General features: G+C 29.9%; 2 protein-coding genes across 2 annotated transcripts; both read right to left on the bottom strand.

The window, feature by feature from the left end:
- Window positions 1-1720: 1720 nt before the first annotated feature.
- LOC113855750 (ethylene-responsive transcription factor CRF2-like) lies at window positions 1721-2629 on the bottom strand. Its single transcript, XM_027487381.1, has one exon. The coding sequence runs from the start codon at window positions 2627-2629 to the stop codon at window positions 1721-1723; it is 909 nt and encodes a 302-aa protein (XP_027343182.1).
- An 8278-nt stretch (window positions 2630-10907) lies between these two features.
- On the bottom strand, window positions 10908-14749 carry LOC113854171 (probable inactive receptor kinase At4g23740). The gene is made up of 3 exons (XM_027485055.1): window positions 14354-14749; window positions 12599-13925; window positions 10908-11697 (listed from the first exon to the last, which is right to left on the bottom strand). The coding sequence occupies exons 2-3, from the start codon at window positions 13827-13829 to the stop codon at window positions 11033-11035; spliced, it is 1896 nt and encodes a 631-aa protein (XP_027340856.1). The 5' UTR covers window positions 13830-13925; window positions 14354-14749; the 3' UTR covers window positions 10908-11032.
- Window positions 14750-23254: the final 8505 nt, after the last annotated feature.

Here is a 23254-nt window from a genome sequence, read left to right as displayed (position 1 = left end):
TGCATGTGTTCTTTGTTCCAACTTTTTAATAAATGTTTAGCTTCAATTCTTTCAAATATTTTTTTATCTGTATATTTTTTGTAATTCTTTTAACGTGATCTAATAAAAAATTATATGTAACACCCTTTTAGTGGACTATACTAGTAATAATAACTTAAAATAAGATTTAAAAACTATTTAAAGAGATTAAAATAAAAATTTTACTAAAATATATAATTAAAAATATATTTAAATCATACTATTATTTTTATATAAAATAAATTAAGTAAGCTTCTTATTAAAATATTAACAATTAAAATATCAAATTCTGCTCAAATTAAAAATTTGTCAAAACTTTTACTATTCAAACTCTAGTCTCATATTTTATAAAATTCTTTAAATCTTAACAAATTTTAACTAAATATCGTACAAGTAAACGTTAAAAATTATTTAATATTTCAAATCTATCATAAACTATCAAATATTTAAATATAAAATATAAAATTAAAGATTTAAATTAAAGGTAAAGAAATTAATTTTACTTAATTTTAAAATTAGAAAACTTAATAGAAAAAATATAATTAAGCCTAGTATATTTTGTGTAAATATGTGTCTCTTGAAATTATACTAATATTTGTTCAATGGTTGTAAGTGTTTAAGAGCTGTCATATATTATTAACTTGATCTAGCGTGAAGTTAATCTTGCTGAATTATGTTTTGAAAATTTAGACGTGACGTATTTTAGAAATGTGTTTGGTTATACATTGAGTTACTTCTATCAATTTCAATGGTTTTTTTTATATATATTTTAATACTTACGTATAAAAATATGTTTAGGAGGAGTTTATAGAAAAAGTTTAAACTCTTACAATTTTTTAAAATCGATTTTAATTATTTTTTATATTATATCAAAATAAAATTTTAACTTACTACAATAAATTTAATGATCAAATTTTTGCGACGAACCTTTGATAAGTGTTTAATTTAGTTGTTCGCCTAAACACTCTTAAATAATAAAACTTCTTAACTTAATTAATAACATTTTACATAACATAATAATATATTTGCATTAAAATTGTTTTTTCAAAGTATGTCATAAAATATACTTTCATTTTTATTTCATATACAATATTTAAATTTATATATTAAATTAGCAAACCATCCTGACTCCAATCTCAAAGCATATATTATTAATAAGATTAAGTTGAAGTGATGATCAAACCAAACCCATCTATCTCTAACCAATTCTCAACACCCTTGTATATATATGGTTGTCGTAAGTGTTGAGATGAAACATGTTTTCTATAGTATGTACATTACCAATGTAGTGCCTGTTTGTTTTTACAAGCAAACCGCAGATTTGTATACCAAGAAGGTGTAAATTACAGCATTTGAGACAAAAAAAGAAAAATAAAACAAACAGGTAACTAATGAGAACTGAAGTACTTAAAAAATAAATCGAGGCAATACCGTGGGACGCACGGTTTTCCAACCAGTCTTAAATCTTAATAAACATATTACATATATTATAGTAGAAAATCTATGGTTACAGATACCACCACATTAAAAACGAAAATAAAATAAACATTTGATTTTCACCTAACAAAAACAAAACAAAACAAAACTGATAGCATTACGAAGGAGCAACTCTCAGTTCCCGCCGATACAAAACTTGCCCATTTTTGTTGGCAATAAAATGACGAGAATGGTGTTATACTATTAACCAAACAAAGCAAATGAATCAAAGAGCTAAAAGGGGATCCGAAACAAACAAATCCCCAATATCTTGGAAATTATCACACTCGCTATGCCAATTTCCGAACCCAAAATCCAAACTCACAAAATCGTCAGCGAAGAAGATACTTTCCGGCACATTAACGACGTCGTCGAACATATCCAACGTGCTCTCGAAGTCAAACACTGAATCGCTCGGAATCGGAAATATTGACTCCGACTTCAACTTATCTTCCGAAACGCACGAATATTCACACTCACTAGCCGGATCAACCACATCGTCTCTCGCAGTAACGGACTCAACTTCCTCCGAATACGAACGACACCGAAGAACCGAAGTGGGGGAATGCAAGTCGTTGTTCCGAGATTCCTCGCCGGAATTGTAACCGGACTTTTTATTCTCCGCCGGCGGCGTTATGAAATTGGTGAGCGCGTCGGCGCCACGAAGCTGAATGGCCGCGTTGTCATACACAATGGCGGCTTCTTCGGCGGTATCGTAAGTTCCCAGCCACAACCGCACGCGGCGGGACGGGTCTCTTATCTCCGCCGCCCACTTCCCCCACGGCCTCTGTCTCACTCCCCGGAATTTCTTCCCGGAGCATATTCCAGGTTGCCGCCGAGTCGCCGGAGACACGCCTTTGTTACACTTGTTCCTGCTTCTCCTCCGGGAAACAACACCAGCGCCATGGTTGTCGCAGGAGTCGATTATAATTTCGTTGACGAAGTTTTTGAGTCGGCGGCGCGTGGAGGACACGGAGGGTTGGTCTTCGTCGCTGGAGGAGTCAGTGGCGTCAGCGTCGGTGACACGTATGCGTACTAGTTTAGGATAGGGATGGTTCTTCATTGGGTAATGTTCTTGTGAAGAGGGTGTGATGAGTAGTTTGGTGCGGTTAAGGCGGTGAATGTGCTTAGCCATGTTGAAAATGAAGATGAAGCTTTTATGTTGGTGTTGGTGTTATAGCATTGAAGCGAAGTGGGTGAGTGAATTGAAAAACCAATACTAAAGGAAATGGAAAAAGAGAAAGAGAAAAGGGTGGTGAGAGAGAGAGAGAGAGATTCCTTGGAGAGTGGACACAGAGGGAGGGGAGACTGAGAGGGAGAAGAAGAGAATAATAAATAAAGGAGATAACACGTCAGAGAGAAGCTTAAAAGGGAGAGAAATGTAGCATGAATGTGGGTTAAATACTGCTTCTAAAGTGTTATTAAAGAACGAGCAATTTCAAAGAAAGTTACGTTTAAAAGGAGAGAATAACAGCGTCCAACAAAACAAACCCAGCACAAGCACTAGAGAATTTGGGGTCAAGGGAAGCAAAAGTGTAAATTTTCGGCTAAAGTTTAAAGAGGAAAAAAACAGTAACGGTTGGCGAAATCAAACGAGGAAGCGCTTGTTAATTGCGATGTACTTGCTTAGTTTGAATTGATGAAATAACTCATCTATCTACTCTCTCTCTCTCTCTCTCTCTCTCTCTCTCTGCTCTCTAGCAGATTTCGTACGAGACGGAGGTAACAGAAGGAAATTCACGAGGAGGGATTGGGCAAGGCTCTGAAACTCTCAAAGAAGAAGAAAAGTACTGTTTCTTTTGTTACCTCAAACCTATTTTATAGTATCCAACGGACCTATATGCTAAATCACATTTCATTTCTGTAATTTTCTTTTCTAATGTTTTCATTTACTTTTGCTAAGCTTTATGCTGATAAGGAGACGCATACGAATGTGGCAGTTCAAAGGCAAATCAGAATATGACACGTTGTCAGACAGAAGGCATACTAATCACGTGAGGAGAGACACTTTGGATCAGATCAGTCCTACTTTGACTGAAAAGAAGTGAGCAATTCGGGATACTTTCAGCTCCCATCCAATTCCATACTACTAATGTTTAACCCCCTTTCTCCTATTCAAATCCCCCTAATTAATGCCTTTTAATATATAATTTATTTCAGACTTTAATTACTTTCTTTCCTCTTTTCATTTTCAGATGTTATAATCAATTATTAATCACATTTCAATACGTAAATTAATTACTGTAGAGCTGTTTTCATTTAATCAATATTTTTCTAAATATAGTTTTAAATACGTAATTGCATTAACTATCATATTTAATACACGTGTGTGTTTAAAATTAAATAATATAAATGAAAGAACCGTTAGTTATTTTATAAAAATTAATAAATTTCTCATTCATCAGATAATAACATAAAATTTTAAAATAAAAAATATTTAATGATAAGTTTTAGATTTAATAAATTTATAAATTGTTTTTTAAATGTTTAATATATTAAATATTGTTAAATTAGAGAAATAGTATCTTTAAACTAAAATAAAATAAAATTTTAAATTAATAGAATTGATAAAATTAGATGTTCCAAGCTAGAAGAAGAGAATTAACAGCTAAAGATACTTTTCTTTTAAGATTACTCTTAAAGACACTTTTGTTCACAAATTAAAGTTCATAATAATTTATAAAAAAGTATAATTTAAAATTTATAACATGGATACTAACCAAAAAAAAAGAAGTTAACCACTTATTAACATAATTTTTATTTAAAAATTTAAAGTTTATTTAAATCATGAATGCGTAACTTTATTAAATAGGAGAGGCTTACATATAACGCCTCCAGTAAAAGGTGGAGCATTTGTAAATTAAATTGAATCAATTTTTGAAAAAGAATCATTCAATTCGATCATAAAATTATAATATAATTTAATTCTAAATTAACATTTATTCAATTTGCATTTTGAATTGGATTGAATAATTTATTTTTTATAATTTTATTTTAACCAAGTTAAAATAAAGATTTCCGCTCCATTCAACTGCACTTAATAAATTTTAAGATCATACTGAATAACGGTCTCTTAACGGCTGGAGTTGAGACAACGTGGTCGGTCACGTGTCAGGTGAATGACAAAAAAACATCGAATATAATATTAAAGATTTTATAAACCTTAATATTTTGGTTAATATTAAATAATTTAAAATAATATTTTTTTATTAAAAATATTTATTATACTAAAATTATAATATTTTAGTAAATTTTTATTATTATTAATTACTTTCAATTTAACTTTGAACTTAACATTTTTTAATATTATTGAATTATATTTCAGTTTTATTGGACACACTCCAATTTTCCTCTTTCCTTTTTTCATTAATCAGTGCACTTAAATATTAATTAAAAATAATAAATATATTTTTTGTCTATGAAAAATTAATCAAATAAAGATATGTTGATAATATTTTTCATAATATTTATTTCTAAGATAAATACTAACCATATTCTAAGAGTATTAATTAATGAATTAAAAGTAGTTTATTTAATTTAAAAAGTACTATTAATTCATTTTAACTTTAATATATAACATTTTTTTACGTATTCTGAATTAAAGAATAATATTTATGTATGGATATGGATTTATACTAAAGAATAGAGTATGAATTAATTTGTAAAAATTTATCATGATTATCATAAGTTTTTGCTTGAGTTAGTTGAGAATGAATGTATCGTATCAACAATAGGTGAAACTTACACACTAACTATTTTATCATTATTTGTGTGTCCCTTGCCTTGAAATCTTTTGTTTATTTAAAATTTGCATTTTAAGTTGCTTACACATTAGTGATGTCCAATTAGTTTGAGTCAATAAATCAATACTGTTAACATCCCTCCTCATTAAAACGATATTCTAATGTACTCGTTGCTGGCGTCGAAGCAATTGTTTTTCATTCGATATGAATTTTTAAAAAATTGACATATTTTTTCCTCTTTGTTTACAAAATTTAACAGAAAAATTTTAAAATATGGATAATTATTTTTCAATAAATTTAAAATTATATTAGTACATTTCATTACACTTTAATAAAAAATTTAATAAATTTTTATTTATTAATGCTGAGAAATACGTCAAGGGTACTGGTGTGTATATAATATAAGTAGGGGGTGGCCTGATTTTGTGGTACCCGTTATGCACTGTTCCTTTGGCAGAGTGAGTGGGGAAGATACAACGTCTGTAATGTATGGGTTAATTTTAATAGACCTTGCTGAACGCTGAGTACAAAGCATAAACTATGAGTACAAGTACACTGTTGCTGAACAACAACACAAGACGACACAACACAAAGGTGGCCATTCTCCACGCACCATCGATATATTATTTTATAAGAACTTGGTCACTCAAGTAAATCACGACACAAGGCGCTTCATTTGTTTCTTAATTGTATTTTATTTTGTGTTAGGATGCACTATTATAGAATACCTGAATTAATAAGGATTGGTAGTTTGATAAACTATCCAAGACTTTCATAGATGATAATTTTAACAGACATGAAGATAAATATTTTTTTCCAATAATATTACGTGTTTTCTTTAGTTTAAAAAGAAAAAAAAAAGAATAACTTTTTTGATTTTTTAAATTTTATCCAATAAAATATCCTTTATAGTTTCATTAATTAAACCAACGCTCTTCCTTCGAATTACTTTCCGTGCTATTTGTATAAGAATAGAGAAAGGATCAGGCTAATTAACCAGTTAATTGTATTTGTTAAAACAAACAATGGATATTAAATTCTCCAAGATTTTGGTAAATGGATGGCTGTAAGGATATGTTATTTTTAATATCATGCACGTTAGTTAGGACAGCATATAGTGTGATATTTTAAAGTTTGGTATAATTATTAGTTAATAGTTGATTTTTTAATAGGATAATGAGTTTTTTTTTTGTTATATTCATAAAAAATACTTAGAAAATATTACTTTAGCTATTTTCACATCTTATAAGGGCTCATGATAGCAATAAAAGTAATAAAATAGATAGTTAAACAAAGATGTATTATAATAATGATTGAAATTTATTCATCTGTTCTTGTATAATTTTTTTATTAGATACACATATATGTGTATCGTGAAGGGATATTTGTAAGATTTTAAAAGAATATAGGTTCACCTAAAATTATTACAACGTAAATATTGATTTTAAGTTTTCTCCACGTGGAATCATCGAGTCATGCATCTCCCCAATCCATTTGAGTCCAAAATATATATTCTCAGAAGAAATAGCCAGGGAACATGCAAAATTATTAATGAAGGGAAACTAGAGCCTAAGCGCATATTGAACACGCAACCTCGTCTAATTTAAACTAGTTGAACCAACCCATTTTGATACATTGAACCCAGTGTTTTGTTTGCATTGCAGTTGTACATGATTTCTCCATGATTACAGAACCCAAGTACCCAACCTCGTGTTTGAGAAAGGCTTTGAAAATGCCGACCTACTAAATGCTCTAAACTAAATTTTGTTTAATAAAACATTTCAGTTAAAATGTCTTCATTTTTTTAACACTCACTTGCTCAATGGGAAAATCAACTTGTATACTCAATTTTTTGAGGAAAAAGGTATTTAACTCCTTCACAAGTTAAACTGTACAGATTATTTTATAAAAATGGTTAAATTTGTTTATCCTTTACTTTTTATTGAGAAATTAATCAAAGCTAGCTCAAAGTTTTGGAGCTTTATCCATGTCGAACATAGTTGGGACAAGAATACTTAGTACAGAATTGTGTAGCAGAAAGAGTGAGTGGAAGAGCATAGGCTCTCCATTAATTGGTTTCTGGGGGACCATGTGCGCGAGCTGCACCATCTGCCATCTGGGTAGCTACCAGCCTTGCAAGCACATCAAATTGGAACATCTGGTAAGCACTACTCCACCCTGCACACAACTTTGCATGAAACATATTTTCTTTCCATATTAGAATTCAAAGCTTACACCCTCTTCTTCTTCTGTACTTAATTTTATTATTTAAAATGGACAATATATTATATTGTTACTGAAACAGCAGCACCGATACTGTTTATTTTCCCCTCTTTAGCTTTCACATGGCTCCACTGCACTTCATATTATTAGTCACTACTCAATTAATTAAGCGGTTCATCTAATTTAATGTCTTGTCTTTACATGATAATTGTAAGATTTTTTTTTAATATGTACAAAATTAATGATGATAAAAAAATTATAAATAGTATTTAATAGTGTCAATATACTGAATTATATAATTTTTTATTGTGTATAGTCTTATATAGGTTTAAAAAATCATAAAAAGTTTACTTGCTCTAGTGAAGACAAGTTTACAGAATATCATGAGCTATTTTGCTTGTATTTTAGCACAGTCTCCCTCTCTAACTAACTTCATAAATGTGGTTTGTGGTAGGGCGAAAACAGTCTCCTGAAAAGGATAATCGTTCAGAGTATTTACTATCAAGCATATCCCTTCTTTCCCACATATAATCTCATTTATTTATTAGTTTGTCTCAAATATTCAATAACCACAACCAATATGAGAATCTATCTGAAAGTTATGTCCTTCAAAAATCACGATATTTCCTTCTTTATCCACTCCAAGAATCTAATGGGCATTGACTTATTTGGTGGGATAATTTATAATAAAATGAGTATCTGGTGGAAACATTAAAATACCTTTGCAATGACTCTTGAGTGAATTAGGAAAACAATTTTAACATGGCCCTGGATGGTAGATCCATTTGACCAGAGTAATAAATGGAAAATTGAAAACGTGATCTAGCTGAGCAGGGATCTGCTTCTCAAAGGGTAGCTGCACCCACAATTAAGACCATCTTTACCTTCTTCCTTTTCATGAGAATGGGAATTTTCCCCTACTGCACCTTTTATACCCAAAGTTGTAAAATTACTATGGTCCACAGAAGAAACTGTCAACTTTTGCGGAACCTTCTTAATTTGTATGTTTAGCTGCATGTGTATTTGGTTCATAATTTTCAAACACAGCATCCATTTGTTTTCATGCACGTTGTATCGCCTCTCAAATTGCTGTTACTCCAACGACACATTTTTCTTCCTTTTGGCTAACATTGTATTGAAAATCGTGTTTTTCCGTTACTAGAAAAATCAGAGTCTTGTTAGAACGAGGTTTTCTTAACTTCAACCTGTATGATTAAGATTAAGCATTTAAAAATGGTACATTTTTATTAAAATATAATATAATAAATGTTTTTGGAAAACAAAGCCTAATTACTATTAGTTGCTTAAATTTAATTTTAAGGGTTAAAAATAATATTTTCTTTTATTAAAAAGACTAATTGACAACCTTAATTTTAAAGAATGAAAAATATAACCTTTTCATATCATCAACAGATTGTTACCATAATTTTAATAATTATATTTTAATTTAAATTCCTTAACTACTCTATGTAAACTTAACGTGAAATCAACCGTGTTAGAAATGAGCAAACTTGACTTTGTATCCCCAAGTCCATATTAAGGAGTCAAAACTGCGGAACTAAACGCGTGCTTCGTTGATTTTTTTTCTTGATATATAGATATAGATTTCAAGGGGCGTTTGTGTTGCATAGATTTGGTCCATAATCCATATACAATGGGTAATGTTTGTTTAATAGCTTATTGGCCCTTTTTCCCCCTGAAAATAAAGTATTTAAACTTTAAAGAAAAGAGTAAAACCTTCCTATGGTCTACTTTTATTTGTATCTCTTAATTCTTTAGTTTTCTTTTTACATTTTACCTTTTATTCTTAATATGTTAAAGTCACAAATTTCTTATATCTCGTATTTTTTTATTAAAGATGATATTGTTTTTATTTTTATTATTTGACACCGAAATAAGTCTTTATAACGTTATTTATTTCTAGATCAAGTAAGTATAACAATGACAATCTAATCTAACAGGATATGGACGTTAGTGAAGCCTGAAGTTCTATTGTACCATGGGCCAAAACAAAGCAACCAGAGCCCAACCCACATTGACATAAGAGCCGTGCCTTCCAAAATATTTTCCATCACCCAGATATAAAAATGTTGAAGACCCAACAGACACATATTGATCTTTTCATTATTTGATTTGATCATTGTTTTAAGCTAAGCAATATTAATAAGATATTGAATATTTTATTTGCTTTAAACATGTTTATTAAAATTACATTTGATTTTCTTAATCAGTTCTCTTTAAAATATTTGTTAAAAAACTTATTTTTATTTGTTAACAACTCTTCTTAAAGAAATAAATATGCAAAATAACTACTAAATAGTTTATATTTATTATATTAAAAATACTTATGAATTTATCAAATTAAAATATTTGTTATTTTTTTTAGCAATCTCCAGTGTCAAATCAAGCTTTTGATTTGTTAAAATATATTAAAATTTACAGTATGAAAGGATTAATAAATAGTGTGTGTGTGTGTGTATATATCCTTAATCAGTACCCTTCAATTATCAAGCATTTCCAATATTTTATTTCAAAATTTAAATAAAAGATATATTTAATATATTAAAATATAAAAAATTTAAAATTTTTTCCTTTAGTTTATAGGAAGACTGACAAAAGAATGTTATATGAAAAAATAATTTATTCCCATAAAAATGATCGAATCACAGCTTGTTACGTGTTAAACTTTATTCAGTTTTTGGCTGATTATATGAAAAATAGTACGCAGCATCCATCTAGAGGAATTTCTGCATGGAAAAAAAGAGGCAGAATCCTCCGCAATTGAGTAGGAAGAATTGCAGGAGGTGCATTCCATCGTTTGTCTGGCTCATCTTAAGCTAACGATTTAAGTTTATAGTTCAGAAATTTTAAATTATTGATATCAAAATATGCATGTTCTATTAAAAAGTAGAAATCTGGTTTTTTCTACTTTAAAACGAATAGGGAATAAGTTTGCCTTTTTATATTTATTATTATATAATTAATAAATTATTTCAATAATTGAGATATCAAATAATGGCAACAAATGAATGCTAGAACCTGAGTCCGGCGAACATTTCTACGCTCGTGAAGTATAAGACTCCTCTGAAAAGTCAAGGGGACAAAACTTCTTTTGATTTTTCTTGCTCGTGCTCTCTGTCCACTGTTTTTATAATCTTTTGTCGTATTATTTTCATAGTACTCTCAATCTCAAACTTCTTATTCTATATGAAATTGAATTAATACAGAGTACTTAACAATTTAATATACATTGGCATTGACTTCATTTTTCGCTTTTCCTATCTCATGAATTTGACGACCCATTTTTCCATATCTTTTAGAATTCTCAAATTCTTATATTCTGATTAACAGTTGCATCTTCTTGGTAAAGAATTGCTTCACATACACAAGAAATGCTTCACGCTATATAGGAAATATGTTTAACCAACTCAAGCAACTTAAATATAGGAAAAAATAACAATGATAAAAATAATAATTATAATATAACCACGCTCTTGTTCAGAACTTGGAGAAAAACATTGAAAAATACACTACAATCAAATAAAGGAAACATCTTCCATTCATCTTCTACCTTATGGGAAGTAGGAAGGAGTGGAAGGAGAATTATCATTGCCACGTTGAGATAATTGAAGTTGTGCTTGGTTCCCAGATGATGTCTTAGTTTCTGTATCAATCTGCCTAACATTTTCTATCATCTTCACAACTTCAGACATCTTAGGTCTCTGATCAGGCATCCTAACCACACATGACATGGCTATCTGTAACATTTCCACCATCTCTTCTTCTATGTTTGGATATCTCATAAGCTCCAAGTCAAACACTTCAGCTGTCCACTCCTCACGCACAACTGAATGAACCCACCTCACCAAGTGGATAATCTCATCACCGCCAGTAGTGTGAATAGGAGATTTCCCAGTCAGAAGCTCTAGTAACACAACACCGAAGCTGTAAACATCTGAGGGTTGTGCTGCTTTTCTTGTGTCAGTAACTTCAGGTGCTCGGTAACCGGCGGCTCGTGATATTGGCAAGGCAAGTGAGCTTGATATGGTTGCCAGGCCAAGGTCACATACACAGCCGTATTGTTTAGTGTTGAGAAAGATATTTGAGGACTTTATGTTTCCATGTACAAGCCTGCCACCATTCTCGAGATGGATACGTGCAATGCCTCTTGCAGCACCTAAAGCTATTTTCAGCCGAGTGTCCCAATCTAACGCCACCCTTTCCTCTCCTCTTTTACCTGAAACTCTCACAAAGCAGATACTTTTACATGTAAAGATGTGTCATATGTAGAATGTATTAGAATAGAATAGCATATTCAAGACAAATTGTTTCTAATTGATTATTTATTTGTATAATTTGCATGTTGACTTCTCCATTAAAACAGCAAATATTGTGTACAGGGTATCTAAGAGTGTGAAATTGCGATTTGTTTGTTACTAAGGGGGTATTAAAGTTGTACAAGCACTCAAAAATTGAAAAGATAGACGTATCAACATATTTACGTACCTCCTGAGTGCGGATTCTGATTGGTGATGTTCAATATTTGAGTGCTTGTACAACTTCACTATTTGCAATTAATATTAAAGCTTAACAGTCATTCTAAAAAATAGTAATAACATAACAGCCATGCTCGTACACCCCCTCACAGTTGCTCCTAGCAAACATATGTTCAAGTTGTTTATTTTTAACTCTTTTAGTTATGTAAGTATATGCTCAAGGTTTAACATTCGGGAGGAGGATTTGGCTCCACTAAAGTGAGATACGTAAAGTAAGAAAATAAGGGTATATACTGTAATTTGAAATGAGTTAACTTTACAAGATACTTTAATTAAAAGTATTGATAAATACAGTTTTACTTTCTCACTTTATATATCTTTACTTTAGAGGATTCAAATTCATAAGAGGAAGGCCAATCAAGTTATGGTAAACTTAACATACGAAGGCCTCCTATGTTTACAGTCACATATGGTTGCGAGTAGCTATAGCTAAGCTAGAGAAGTGAAAACATTCAAGAAACTGCTTTCATCTAAAATAGTAAAATTGACCAAATATGTCTTTACTAGTATTTGATTTAAGCAAACTACGTGTCAGATCATAAGTAAATTGGAATTGAAATGGGCTAAAACAATGGAACATACCATGCAACATAGAAGAGATGCTCCCCTGACTGTAGTGATCATATACCATCAGTTTCTCATCTTTGGAATAATAATATGCCTTCAGCTCAACCACATTCTCATGTTTGAGACTTCCTACAATCTCCATGTGTTGCTCAAAATCCTTCTTACCAACAGCAACCTCCTTTAACCTCTTTACAACAACCGTGGTTGCATCCTCTAGGATTGCCTTATATGCAGTACCAAACGTTCCCTTTCCCAGCACCTCAGCAGAAGCCCTCAACAAATCCTCCAAATCAAAGGCATAATTGCATCCCTCAAAGAAAACCAGTTTATTATTTGCATCCTGGTTCCTTGAGACTGCTTTTTCAGGAGACATTTCTCCCTTCTGCAACTTCCCACTGAAGACCTCATCTTCATAACTTCTCCTTGAGCAGCACACAAACATCAGAGAAACAAAAGCCACAAGGCCTAAAACACCAGCAGCAACAATAATTCCCAGCAGTGCGGTTTCGCTGAGCCTTCCATGTTTCTTAGACTTTGAAGATGGTTCATAAGCCAGTTGAGGCACAGGAGAAACAGCAAGAGAACCTCCGAAAGAAACATTGTTACCAAAGAATGCTGATTCAGGAAACCTCAAGAGGGAATTAGGCACACTGCCATTCAAATCATTGTTAGACAAATTCAGCACCTGCAATCTGGACAACTGCAGGTCCGGAATTTCACCAGAAAGAGAGTTGTTTGCGAGGTTCAAACTAGCAAGCTGAGTCAAATTGGAAAGTGAAACTGGAATGCTACCATTGAAACGGTTATTGGACAAATTGACAACAGTAAGGTTCTTCCAGACTGAGAAATCAGGCAAAGGACCAGACAGATTGTTGAACTGAAGATAGAGAAAAGACAAGTTTTTTAGATTGGTGAAATCAGAAGGAAAATGTCCACTTATCACATTGGATCTGAGGCTCAAAGTTTGAAGTGCTGAGAGACGGCTAATGGTATCAGGTGGAATAGTGCCATGAAATCCAACCCCTGGTAATCTAATTGTTATTACTCTTGACTTGTCTTCATTGCAAGTCACTCCAGTCCAAGAAGAACACATGGGGGAACTTTCATTCCAATTCAGAGGCCTAGAAGGAGGAAACTTCTTCACAAAATCAAGCAAAGCCTCCTTATCTTCAACTGGTTCAGCATTTCCTTGCCAGAGAATAAAACACAAGAAGCAAATGGAAGACAAAATGCGTAGTAATTCCATTTCAAGTTTTGCTTCCACTTCCAGCAGCAGCAGCAAGGAACGAGGTGTTTCTTCTGCTACCTTATTTACACTGCAACAAGACTGCTACTGCATAGACTGAAATGAATCAACACAAGTTTGTTAGTGGAAACTAAAAAGAAACCAAATTTCCCGCTTGAGAAAACCAAAATGAAAGAAATAAAGCGAGAGCTTAAGACAAAAGGGAAAACCCAAAAGAGAAAAAAAAAAAAAAAAAGGTGGGAAAGGAAATCTGATTCCTAGAAGATTGTCCATGAAAGTAGAAACGGACACTGAGAAACTTGTGCATAAAAGAATGAGCTTGCAGGTTCTGTTTTTAAAGTTTTCTTCTTCTTTTTTATTTTTTTAATAAAAGCAGTTTGTTTCTTTCAGTTCCCCCAGATTGTCGTGCATCTTTTTGCTCTTTATTCCGCAGTAACTTTTCAGAGAAGATGGCGAAATCGAGAAAATTCAAAATTCATTGGAAGATAAACGAAGTTGAAAGCAGGGGCTACAGCTATACTCACTTGGCTCCAACCCAAGCCATTTTTTAATTATCTTCTTTGCAGATCTGAGCAAAGAATGTCCTCTTTGTCCCGTAACAAAAACACCCTTTAACCTGAACCTGCGCTATAGGCTAAGATAATATAGATAGAGGACGTAAGAGAGAGGTTGGAAGAAAAAGATACTAGTTATGATTTGAGAAGCAATGGTAGTTAGCTTAAAAAAGGTAGCATCCAATGCAAAATGAAACAGTGAGTTTGAAAAGGGTAAATAATAAAGAATGTGAGCGGCATGGCATTGGAAGGGAACATGGAGTTTCTAGAGCTACCATTCCATTCCCAACGGCTCTATTTGTTGCGGTGGCTGTGACCGTCTGAGAGAGAATTGGTGAGTTGGAACGTCTCACACAGAGAGTGAGAAGAGTGAACGTTGGAACGGAAAACCGCTATTCATGAGTTCATGGAAGGATGGGTTTATATGGATCACTGACGTGGGCGTATTGCCTCTTGACATGTGGGTCTCATTTCTTGTTTCATTGCTTTACAAAGATAATAAACACTGTTTTTGTTTTTGTTTTTTCTCTTCTTCTTCTTCTTTTTATACAACTTTATTTTTTAAGTATTTTTAACACCCAAATATGACTCATCTTAAATTATTATGGATTAAATTTGAAACGATTCAACTTAAATTGATTAACCTTTATAATGAACAAAAAATAGTAACGTAGTGAGTTAGGTCACTTAATATTTAAAAAATCCAAAACAATATTAAAACATTATAAGAAATGAACTCCGTATAATAATTTTACAATTAGTATTTGTTATTAGCTAACAATACTGAATAAAAAGTATTAACCAATCATCAAATAATAAATTTAACATTAATCTTTTGCAATCTACAAGGTTAAATCCAACTCATCGCAAGTTAACTTTGTATAACCTACAAGTTTATTGAATTGAGTTATAATAATTCGTATATTTTGTGAACTTAATCTTCTGCAATATAACTTATTAGTAATTTGGGTTGAACTAGATTGGCTCACAACTTAAACATATTTTAAATCCTTTAAGGGTGTGAAAAAAAAACTATTTAATAATTTTTGTTAAATTATTATAATCTTGTAAATTCGAAAACATTTATAGCTTGATACTGTAACTGCAAAACGTTTTTTTTTTTTTTGTGTGTGTTGAATCAGTAATATATTGAGAGATTCTTTGGCTGTTATGGAAATGAATTATTTTACACAATTACATGTATAACTTTAAAATTTTAATAAAATGTACTAATTTAGTTATATAAAAATGTTTAGCTTTTATTTCTCCTTCTTTCTTTTATATTTTTAGTTATTGCAAATAAATTCTGGCATAAGCAGTAAATTATTAGTTATTTATATACTTATCATGATATATTTATTTTCTGACAATGTATATGTAAAATATTTCATTGAAAGACAAAATTTATTTTGATGATATTTATCGATTAAAAAGGACTAGTTTTTATTTGTTGGTTTGAGGATTTTATTTTATTTTTTTGTAGATACTCAAAAAGGTTTTAGTTATTAAATACTTAGATTTTTTTTCTTAAAATAATATATTTAAAGTTAGCTGCGATAATACTTTTTTAAAAATAGAAAATAATTAATAAACAGCTGTATTCTTTAAATATCTCAACGGGAACGTTGATACTAAATAAAAAAATAACTAAACGATCCAAGTGTTTTGATATTAGAACATCCAGAATTATTAAATTTTTTAATGACGAGATATCGTTTAAAAGACAGTTATAAATTTTAATTATATCATAAAACATAATACTAATAAATTAGTATATTTTAGAAAAGGTAAGGACCTTCTGTACTGAATATTTTCACTGCACCAACAGTAACAAATTTTAATTATTTTTTAATTAAAACTAGAGTTAAGAAAATAAGTTATTTTATTTATTCGATTGACTTATTACTGGCAACTAATTTTGATCAACAGGATTAAAAATATTTAAATAAAATTTAAATGTTTAAATCCATTGAAATTTGATTTTTCTTTAAATTTTTATAAACTTAATCTATATTAAATTGAAGTCTTACATTATATTTTTATCAAACAGATTTAGAACAATTTAGTTACACAAATCATTTTATTGATGCTAATTAAAAATATTATATTTACTGTTCTTAAAAAATAAATTAACTAAGTATTTGAATAATATTTAGTGATGAATTTACTAGAGAAGATCTATGCCACAGTCAATAATGACCTTGAAGTAGATCTACTCATTAATTAATTAATTTATTGAAGAAAAATATTATGTGGGAGGGTGGGAGCAATGAGTAGGAGGTTTGAGTGGCTGGTGAGTGGTGAAATGATCATTAGCCCGTTTACAATAACGACAAACAGTCAATGTTGTCAATGGTCCAACACAAATAAGGACTCGTACAAACAACTGCCTCAAAAACCCAGTCATGAATCATCATCATCATCATCATCATGGCTACACAGCACAATAATTTCATTTTTTTATCAATATTTTTTAATAATTAATTATATACATCTCTCTATAATTTATTGCTGCATTTGTGTTCAACTGTGTATTCATCTAATATGTAAACAATATCACATTATTATCTCATCATCAATGGCACGTGTTAGTCAAATTCTTCGCCAGCTTTGATGAAAACAATCATCTTCTTGAACGAAAATGTTGCAAGATTTACTAATTTATTGTTGATAATGAAAAAATTGGCCCACGTGTTGGTCTAATTTGGATAATAGCATCAATGGTAAAACAGTAAATTCATGGGTTGCCTGGTTTTTCACATGGTATAAATTTTCGAATAATTTGATCTGCAGGAGACTATCGATGACAAAATGATAAGTCATTATGACTGTTGAATATGTCAAAAATAAAAGTTTAAGGTAAAAAAATGTAATTATGATGATAAATCAGCATAACAAAAGTGTTGTATTTTTCATATATAAAATTTTTATATGAAATCGGGCAAGAATTTATAAAAGTTGGATTTAGTTATTTAACAAATGTATTTATAAAAATTATGTAATTGTAATTTTAATAAGTTCATAATTTTTTTGAGAGTGACGTATTTACAATTTATTGTATATATAATATTATCTTATAACAATTTCAACTGCTAGTTTTTTGTTAATGATTAGAACTACATTTTATTTTGTAAAACATATTTATTTCCTTATAAAGGAAAGATAAATATATTTTATAAAGTAATCGTATAACTTATATTTATATAAACAGATATTTATAAAATTATTTTTATATAATTTTTAAATTATACTTTATTATATATTTAATTTTTTTGTTGATCTACACTTTTACTTTCTATTTAAGCTCGTTGAGAAAAAGTAAAAACAGCCGAAATGTGCTTGTATGTGGAGTCTATACATTGCATTAGGCATTAGCAGCGTTGGACTCTGAATCCTTTTTGCTGATCAACGATAAAGTAGGGGCCTCGTTGATGAATTGTGGTTTAAGAAGAAAAAAAGAAAAAGAAACAAAAGATAAGAAGAAAAAGTATGGGATTTATGCTTGTCTTTTTCCTCCAACAGCCAACGTTAAAGTCTAAACTACCTCTGTCCTCTTCGATAGCTATCATAACAAAGCCTTAATACACAGGTCATTGTCCAGAGAAACGGTTGGTCGGAAGGGAATGTGGATCAATTCCTCATTAGGATTGTGCATTTCTGCTATGCTAAAGCGATGACACAAAGTAACCATTGGTTTGGTAGACGGTGCAGGGGGAAGAGGCCCTCCCACAATGCAGCCCTCCTTCTCCGACAACTATATTTTATGCCTTCGACTTTATACCATAATTATTAAGTGCCCAAACACTCAATTCCAATTATTTTCCTCCATCATTTTCTACAAGAAGTGCATAGCATAATGTTTTATTCCAAGACAGGAAAATCTGCCTAATTCAAATACTACATTTATATTTTATAATGTTTTAAAGTAACAATTAGAGTTTATATATAGTCGCTTTTTCAATTAAAATTGTAACATTTAATGACATTAATGTATAAAATTACATACATTTTAACAACAAAATTACTCCTTATGTTATTTAAGTTAATTTTTTAAAAAATTAAATTTAAATGCAAGTTTCTTGAAAATAAGAGTTTATTTCTTTTCAAAAAAATGTCATTGTACGAGTATCTCTTCATTCACTGTAAAGTTGGCTTCAACAGTGCAATTTTTTTCGCGACCTCAAATATTGCTAAGTTTGCCCAACTCCTCTGAGGAAAGGCTTTAATAATTTGGCTGCTTTTAATATGGAATTGTGTTTGCATTGTGGGAGAGTGTACTGTTTGTAAGTTTGTTTGGTTAAGGAGAGCCAGAAGTTATCCCGTGGTGTGGCCCTGGGTGAGGAGGACACACAGGGATCACTTGTTTTCATTTCGACATTAGTTCTTAGTTTTGATTGTTTGATGTGCCTATTTCGTGGGGAATATTGAACTATGCTGGGTTACCATTCCCGCTACCAAAGGCAACATGATGCTGAACACACCTACCTTTCTGGGCACTAGGATTATGGTAGGTCATCTACACGTTTTGTCTTTCAATTTTCAATTTTTTTTATTGTCAAAACATTACTATGTTTTTAAAATCTGTTTTTAGAAATAAAGGCGCTTACTTTTTTTATGTTACAGATATAGTTATTCACATACGTTATAGTTTCCATTATTAGCTTTTTTTTTATTGGGCTTACAATTTAATATTTTTAATTTTAAAAATTAAATTGAGCGACATGTGTAACTTTGGAAATTAATTTGGTAAATTACTCTGAAAGAAAAAGAAAGATAAAAAGAGAGAAAATGAGAAAAATGTAATAAATATAATTTAATATAATAAAAAATTAAACTAAGAAGTAAAAACACTGTGCAAATATATAAATTTAATTGACGACAATCAAGGTTGATTGAGATGCTTGCTTTAACAGTTGGTAGAACTATAGCATACACTAAACATGGATAGAACTCGACCAAAATAAATCCCTCAGCACCATTAAAGATATCAACGGACAACGGTTGACGTTGAGATTTTTTTTTTGTATATTAAAAATTATCAAAATATTTTATGAATCAGAAAGTCAAAATTCTTCTGGGTAGGGATTGTTAAGCCCCAACATCATTAACGTTTGAAAAACTAGAGCACTAACAGTCCCATCTTCACCTCTTTTATTTGTTTTGCCCACAATGCGAATGTCAAAGAGAAAGTTTAGGGGATGGAAAAGTGCGTATGGGACTTTAATATATTGTGCCTATCACGCTCATAAAAGTTCCTTTGCCATCCAATTTCAATTTCTTCCCAAAATCCTATCTCAGATAAAACCTTACAACTTTTCTTTGCCATATAAACTACGAGTCAACATTGATCTACTCCTTTAAATCCTAATTAACACATATTCATTTAGAAAAATAACAAAAACCAAATTCTACCATAATTATGAAGGTCAAATTCAATAGAGCAATTACAACCCATAATCCTGGCACACTAGGGTCCTTATGATGGCAAGAACTTAGCATTTAACTTGAAGATAATGGGAGGTCTAAGAGTCAAAATTATTGGTGGGATCTATGATAAAACCAAAATTGGAGCATAAGAAAATCTACTACAAGTAAGAACGGGTGTTGATATTTTTTTCTGTGGGGTCAACGAGTAGGTGTGGTACCAACAAGCCATAATGGTTCCCTTCTTCCCTTTCCTTCGAGTGCATGCATTCAGCTAAAGACCCAAATTCAGCATTCTCTTTCCTAAGAGTATGTATAGAATTAGGAGTTGGTCCCGCGTAGATAATTTAGTGGAAAGGCTGGCGGGACATGAACCTCCGAATGGGTTAGCCAAACAAGTTTGTAATATAACAAAAATCAAACTTTGGAGATAAAGATGGAGTACAAGAAGTAGTGTGTAAATTTGGATGTTACCTTGAATTAAAATAACAAAGTTGGTGCCAAATAATACTTAATATACCTTTATATTTACATTCCAATTAAAAGGGGTTGGAGTACATAATAAAAGGGGGTTGGGTTTTTAGTGGTATGATATGCAGTAGTTAAGTTGGTTCTTTTTTATTTCCACTGCTTCTTAGGTTGAGCTTTGGTCCCTCACCTTAGGATATGATTGAATATATACTTAGCATGGAAGCGATGTTTATGGTCTCACCTGAGTTGAAAGGATGTGGCGTACTATCTGAAACATCCTTTAATTGTCCACACTTGACATCTTTAAATGCTTCCTTTAGCAGGTAATGTTTCATTCGTTATTTTCTTGGGTGTCCAGCTTCTATGTGGACTGATGTTTATTGTTTTTGTTATACAGCCAACTCACCCTTCAATGCTTGTCCGCAACAACAGCACCATGCCCACTAATTAGGTCACTAATGTTGATGTCGTCCCCATCTATTGGCATAAATGGAATTTGATTTTTCGTTGGCTCCTCAATTAATAAAGGCTCATTTTGTCTTTTAAATTAATATTTCAGAAAAAAAATATTATGCATGTAGAATATGGTCTCACAGATCGTGATTGTTAGAACATTGACTGAGAATTAAAAAAATGATCATTAATAATATTATTTAAAATTAAATTTAGAATTTTTTATATAAAAATATTATTGACATATATTTATTGTAATTTCTAATGTATTTTAGAATTTTTTTAAGAAAATTTATTATTAATTTCTTAATCAATGCCTTTACAACTTTGTTGACAAGATTCATTCAAATGTAAAAAAATATTAATAAAAACATTGAAAAGCATTAGAAATCTCAATAAACATATACTAAAAATTAATACCTTTTATTTTTTTTAGCCAATATCCTTAAGACATTAATTAAGTTTTGTCTATAGTATATAGAATTAATTATTTTAAATTTAATAGTTAAAATGCATAAAAAATAAAAATAATAAATTTTGAAATTAAATTAATATATACTATACCTTTTATATTATCTTTTAATAAATACTATAATGAAATAAATTATTATTTTTAAATATTCATTTTAAAATGCAAGAGTTAATTATTGTAGTATATATATAGCTAGGTAATAAAAACTACTTTTAAAGTAATTGATAGTGATTATTTGGTAAAAATTACACCTAATAATTATAATAAGAGTGTTAATGAAAATAAAATAATTAATACCTTCTTGATATTATAAAGTAACAAATAATCCGTGATAAATAAAAAATGTTTAAAAAATATTTAACATGGGACAAAATAATTACTTAATTTAACATATAAGAATAAGAAGTACAGCAAAACTTTTCATTTAGGGAGATAAAGTGCCTTGTTTGCTTATAAAGTTAACAAATTGTAACTAAGTATTTTTTTAAAATGATAAAACGTTTAAAATGAATTAAAACTTTTAAAGTCATAATATATTGAAAAATTAGATTATTAATTTTTATCATATACTTTATTTTTAAATTTTAATAGTATACAAATACTCCTTACTATTTATCTTAGCCTAAAAAAGAGAAAGTGATATCTAAAGTTTAAAACCCCAAGTCATGAAGAGAAAAGGCAATTTGTATTCCATTTCGAAGTCCATCAGTTTATTTTGAATTGGTGGTATGAGATGAGATGGGTGGAGGGATCAATATTTAAGTATGTATGTTTGATTGATTGAAATATTAAATTGAAAAATTGAAATGGGATGGAATAATTTACGTTGACGTATATCTCATTTTGTTTTCCCTAATTTAAAAGATACGAGATCGAATGAAAGTCACTCATACAATTAATTATAATTGTTAATTAATTGACAATTTTAAAGGAAATACTGAGAACAAGTGATTCATTATTTATTTGCAGGTAAACCAATGAAATGGAAATACAACCTCAAAAAACATGTCCACCACTGTGTTTCACAAACAGAGATATATACTACACATGCATAATGCTAACTTCACACTACTGCGTTTTTATTTATTATTATTTCTATTTTGTTGCGATCTTTTATTAATATTTTTATAAAAGTCAGATATATTTGTAAAATATAAACTTTTTATCTTTATACACATCTCTTGTTATAAAAGTTAAAATTATAAAGAAAAAGTTATATATTTTAATTTTATTATTTATTTTGTTACTTTTACAATAATCTTAATTTTTTATTTTATTTTTATCTATTTTCCTATCTTTTCTTTTTAACTATATTTTATATTTAAAAAATATGTGACTTAGAATATTTTATATTTAAATACATATAATTATTTATTTAATTAACTGTGAATAAATAAAATAAATAATAATTAATTTTATTATTAAATTAATGTAATATTATATATATATATATATATTAAGTCATTTAATATAAATTAATTAGTTATATAATTAATTTCTTAAATAATTTTAATTCTATAAACTACTTATGTAAAATTACAACTACAAAGTTTATAATTGTTAATTAATTTTATAGTTTGAAATCTAAGCGCTTAACTCTTATTATATTCCGGAATCTAAGTGACCCATTGATACAAAATGTTTAAATGAACATGTTTTATCGTCTGCCAAATGCACACTATATTGCAGCAGTTCTTTTATTCAAGTCTACCTGATAACCCAATCCAATTTGTAACTGTTTGTAATGTTTTATTTTTGTCATGTAACTGTTTGTATTTTATTTCCATTATACCCTTCAATTTCACTATTCACAGGCTTAAAATTCACCATCTATGGGCTATCGTCTATTTACGGGAACAACTTCAATCCATATTCTGTGGTAAACCAACTTTTTGTCACACGTTCTCTTATTAACAATCATTCATCACTTTTATTTATACTTTATACAATGAATTTCAATATATAAAATAATTTATACATATTTATTGTACAAATATAATTCTTTTGTATAATTTTTTTTTGTTAAACCACTAGTATTTTCTATAAGAGAT

The sequence above is a fragment of the Abrus precatorius genome, unplaced genomic scaffold (assembly GCF_003935025.1).
Source record: "Abrus precatorius isolate BTA unplaced genomic scaffold, Abrus_2018 Scaffold11, whole genome shotgun sequence".
Classification (NCBI taxonomy): Eukaryota; Viridiplantae; Streptophyta; class Magnoliopsida; order Fabales; family Fabaceae; genus Abrus; species Abrus precatorius.
This window is presented reverse-complemented; position numbering and strand designations above follow the sequence as displayed.

Bases quoted from the DNA above. Each gene is read 5' to 3' on its own strand.
- LOC113854171 (XM_027485055.1), bottom strand. From the start codon at position 13,829: ATGGAATTACTACGCATTTTGTCTTCCATTTGCTTCTTGTGTTTTATT. The intron at 11,698-12,598 runs GTATGTTCCATT...TGAGAGTTTCAG, and splicing joins CATCTCTTCTATGTTGCATG to GTAAAAGAGGAGAGGAAAGG.
- LOC113855750 (XM_027487381.1), bottom strand. From the start codon at position 2,629: ATGGCTAAGCACATTCACCGCCTTAACCGCACCAAACTACTCATCACA.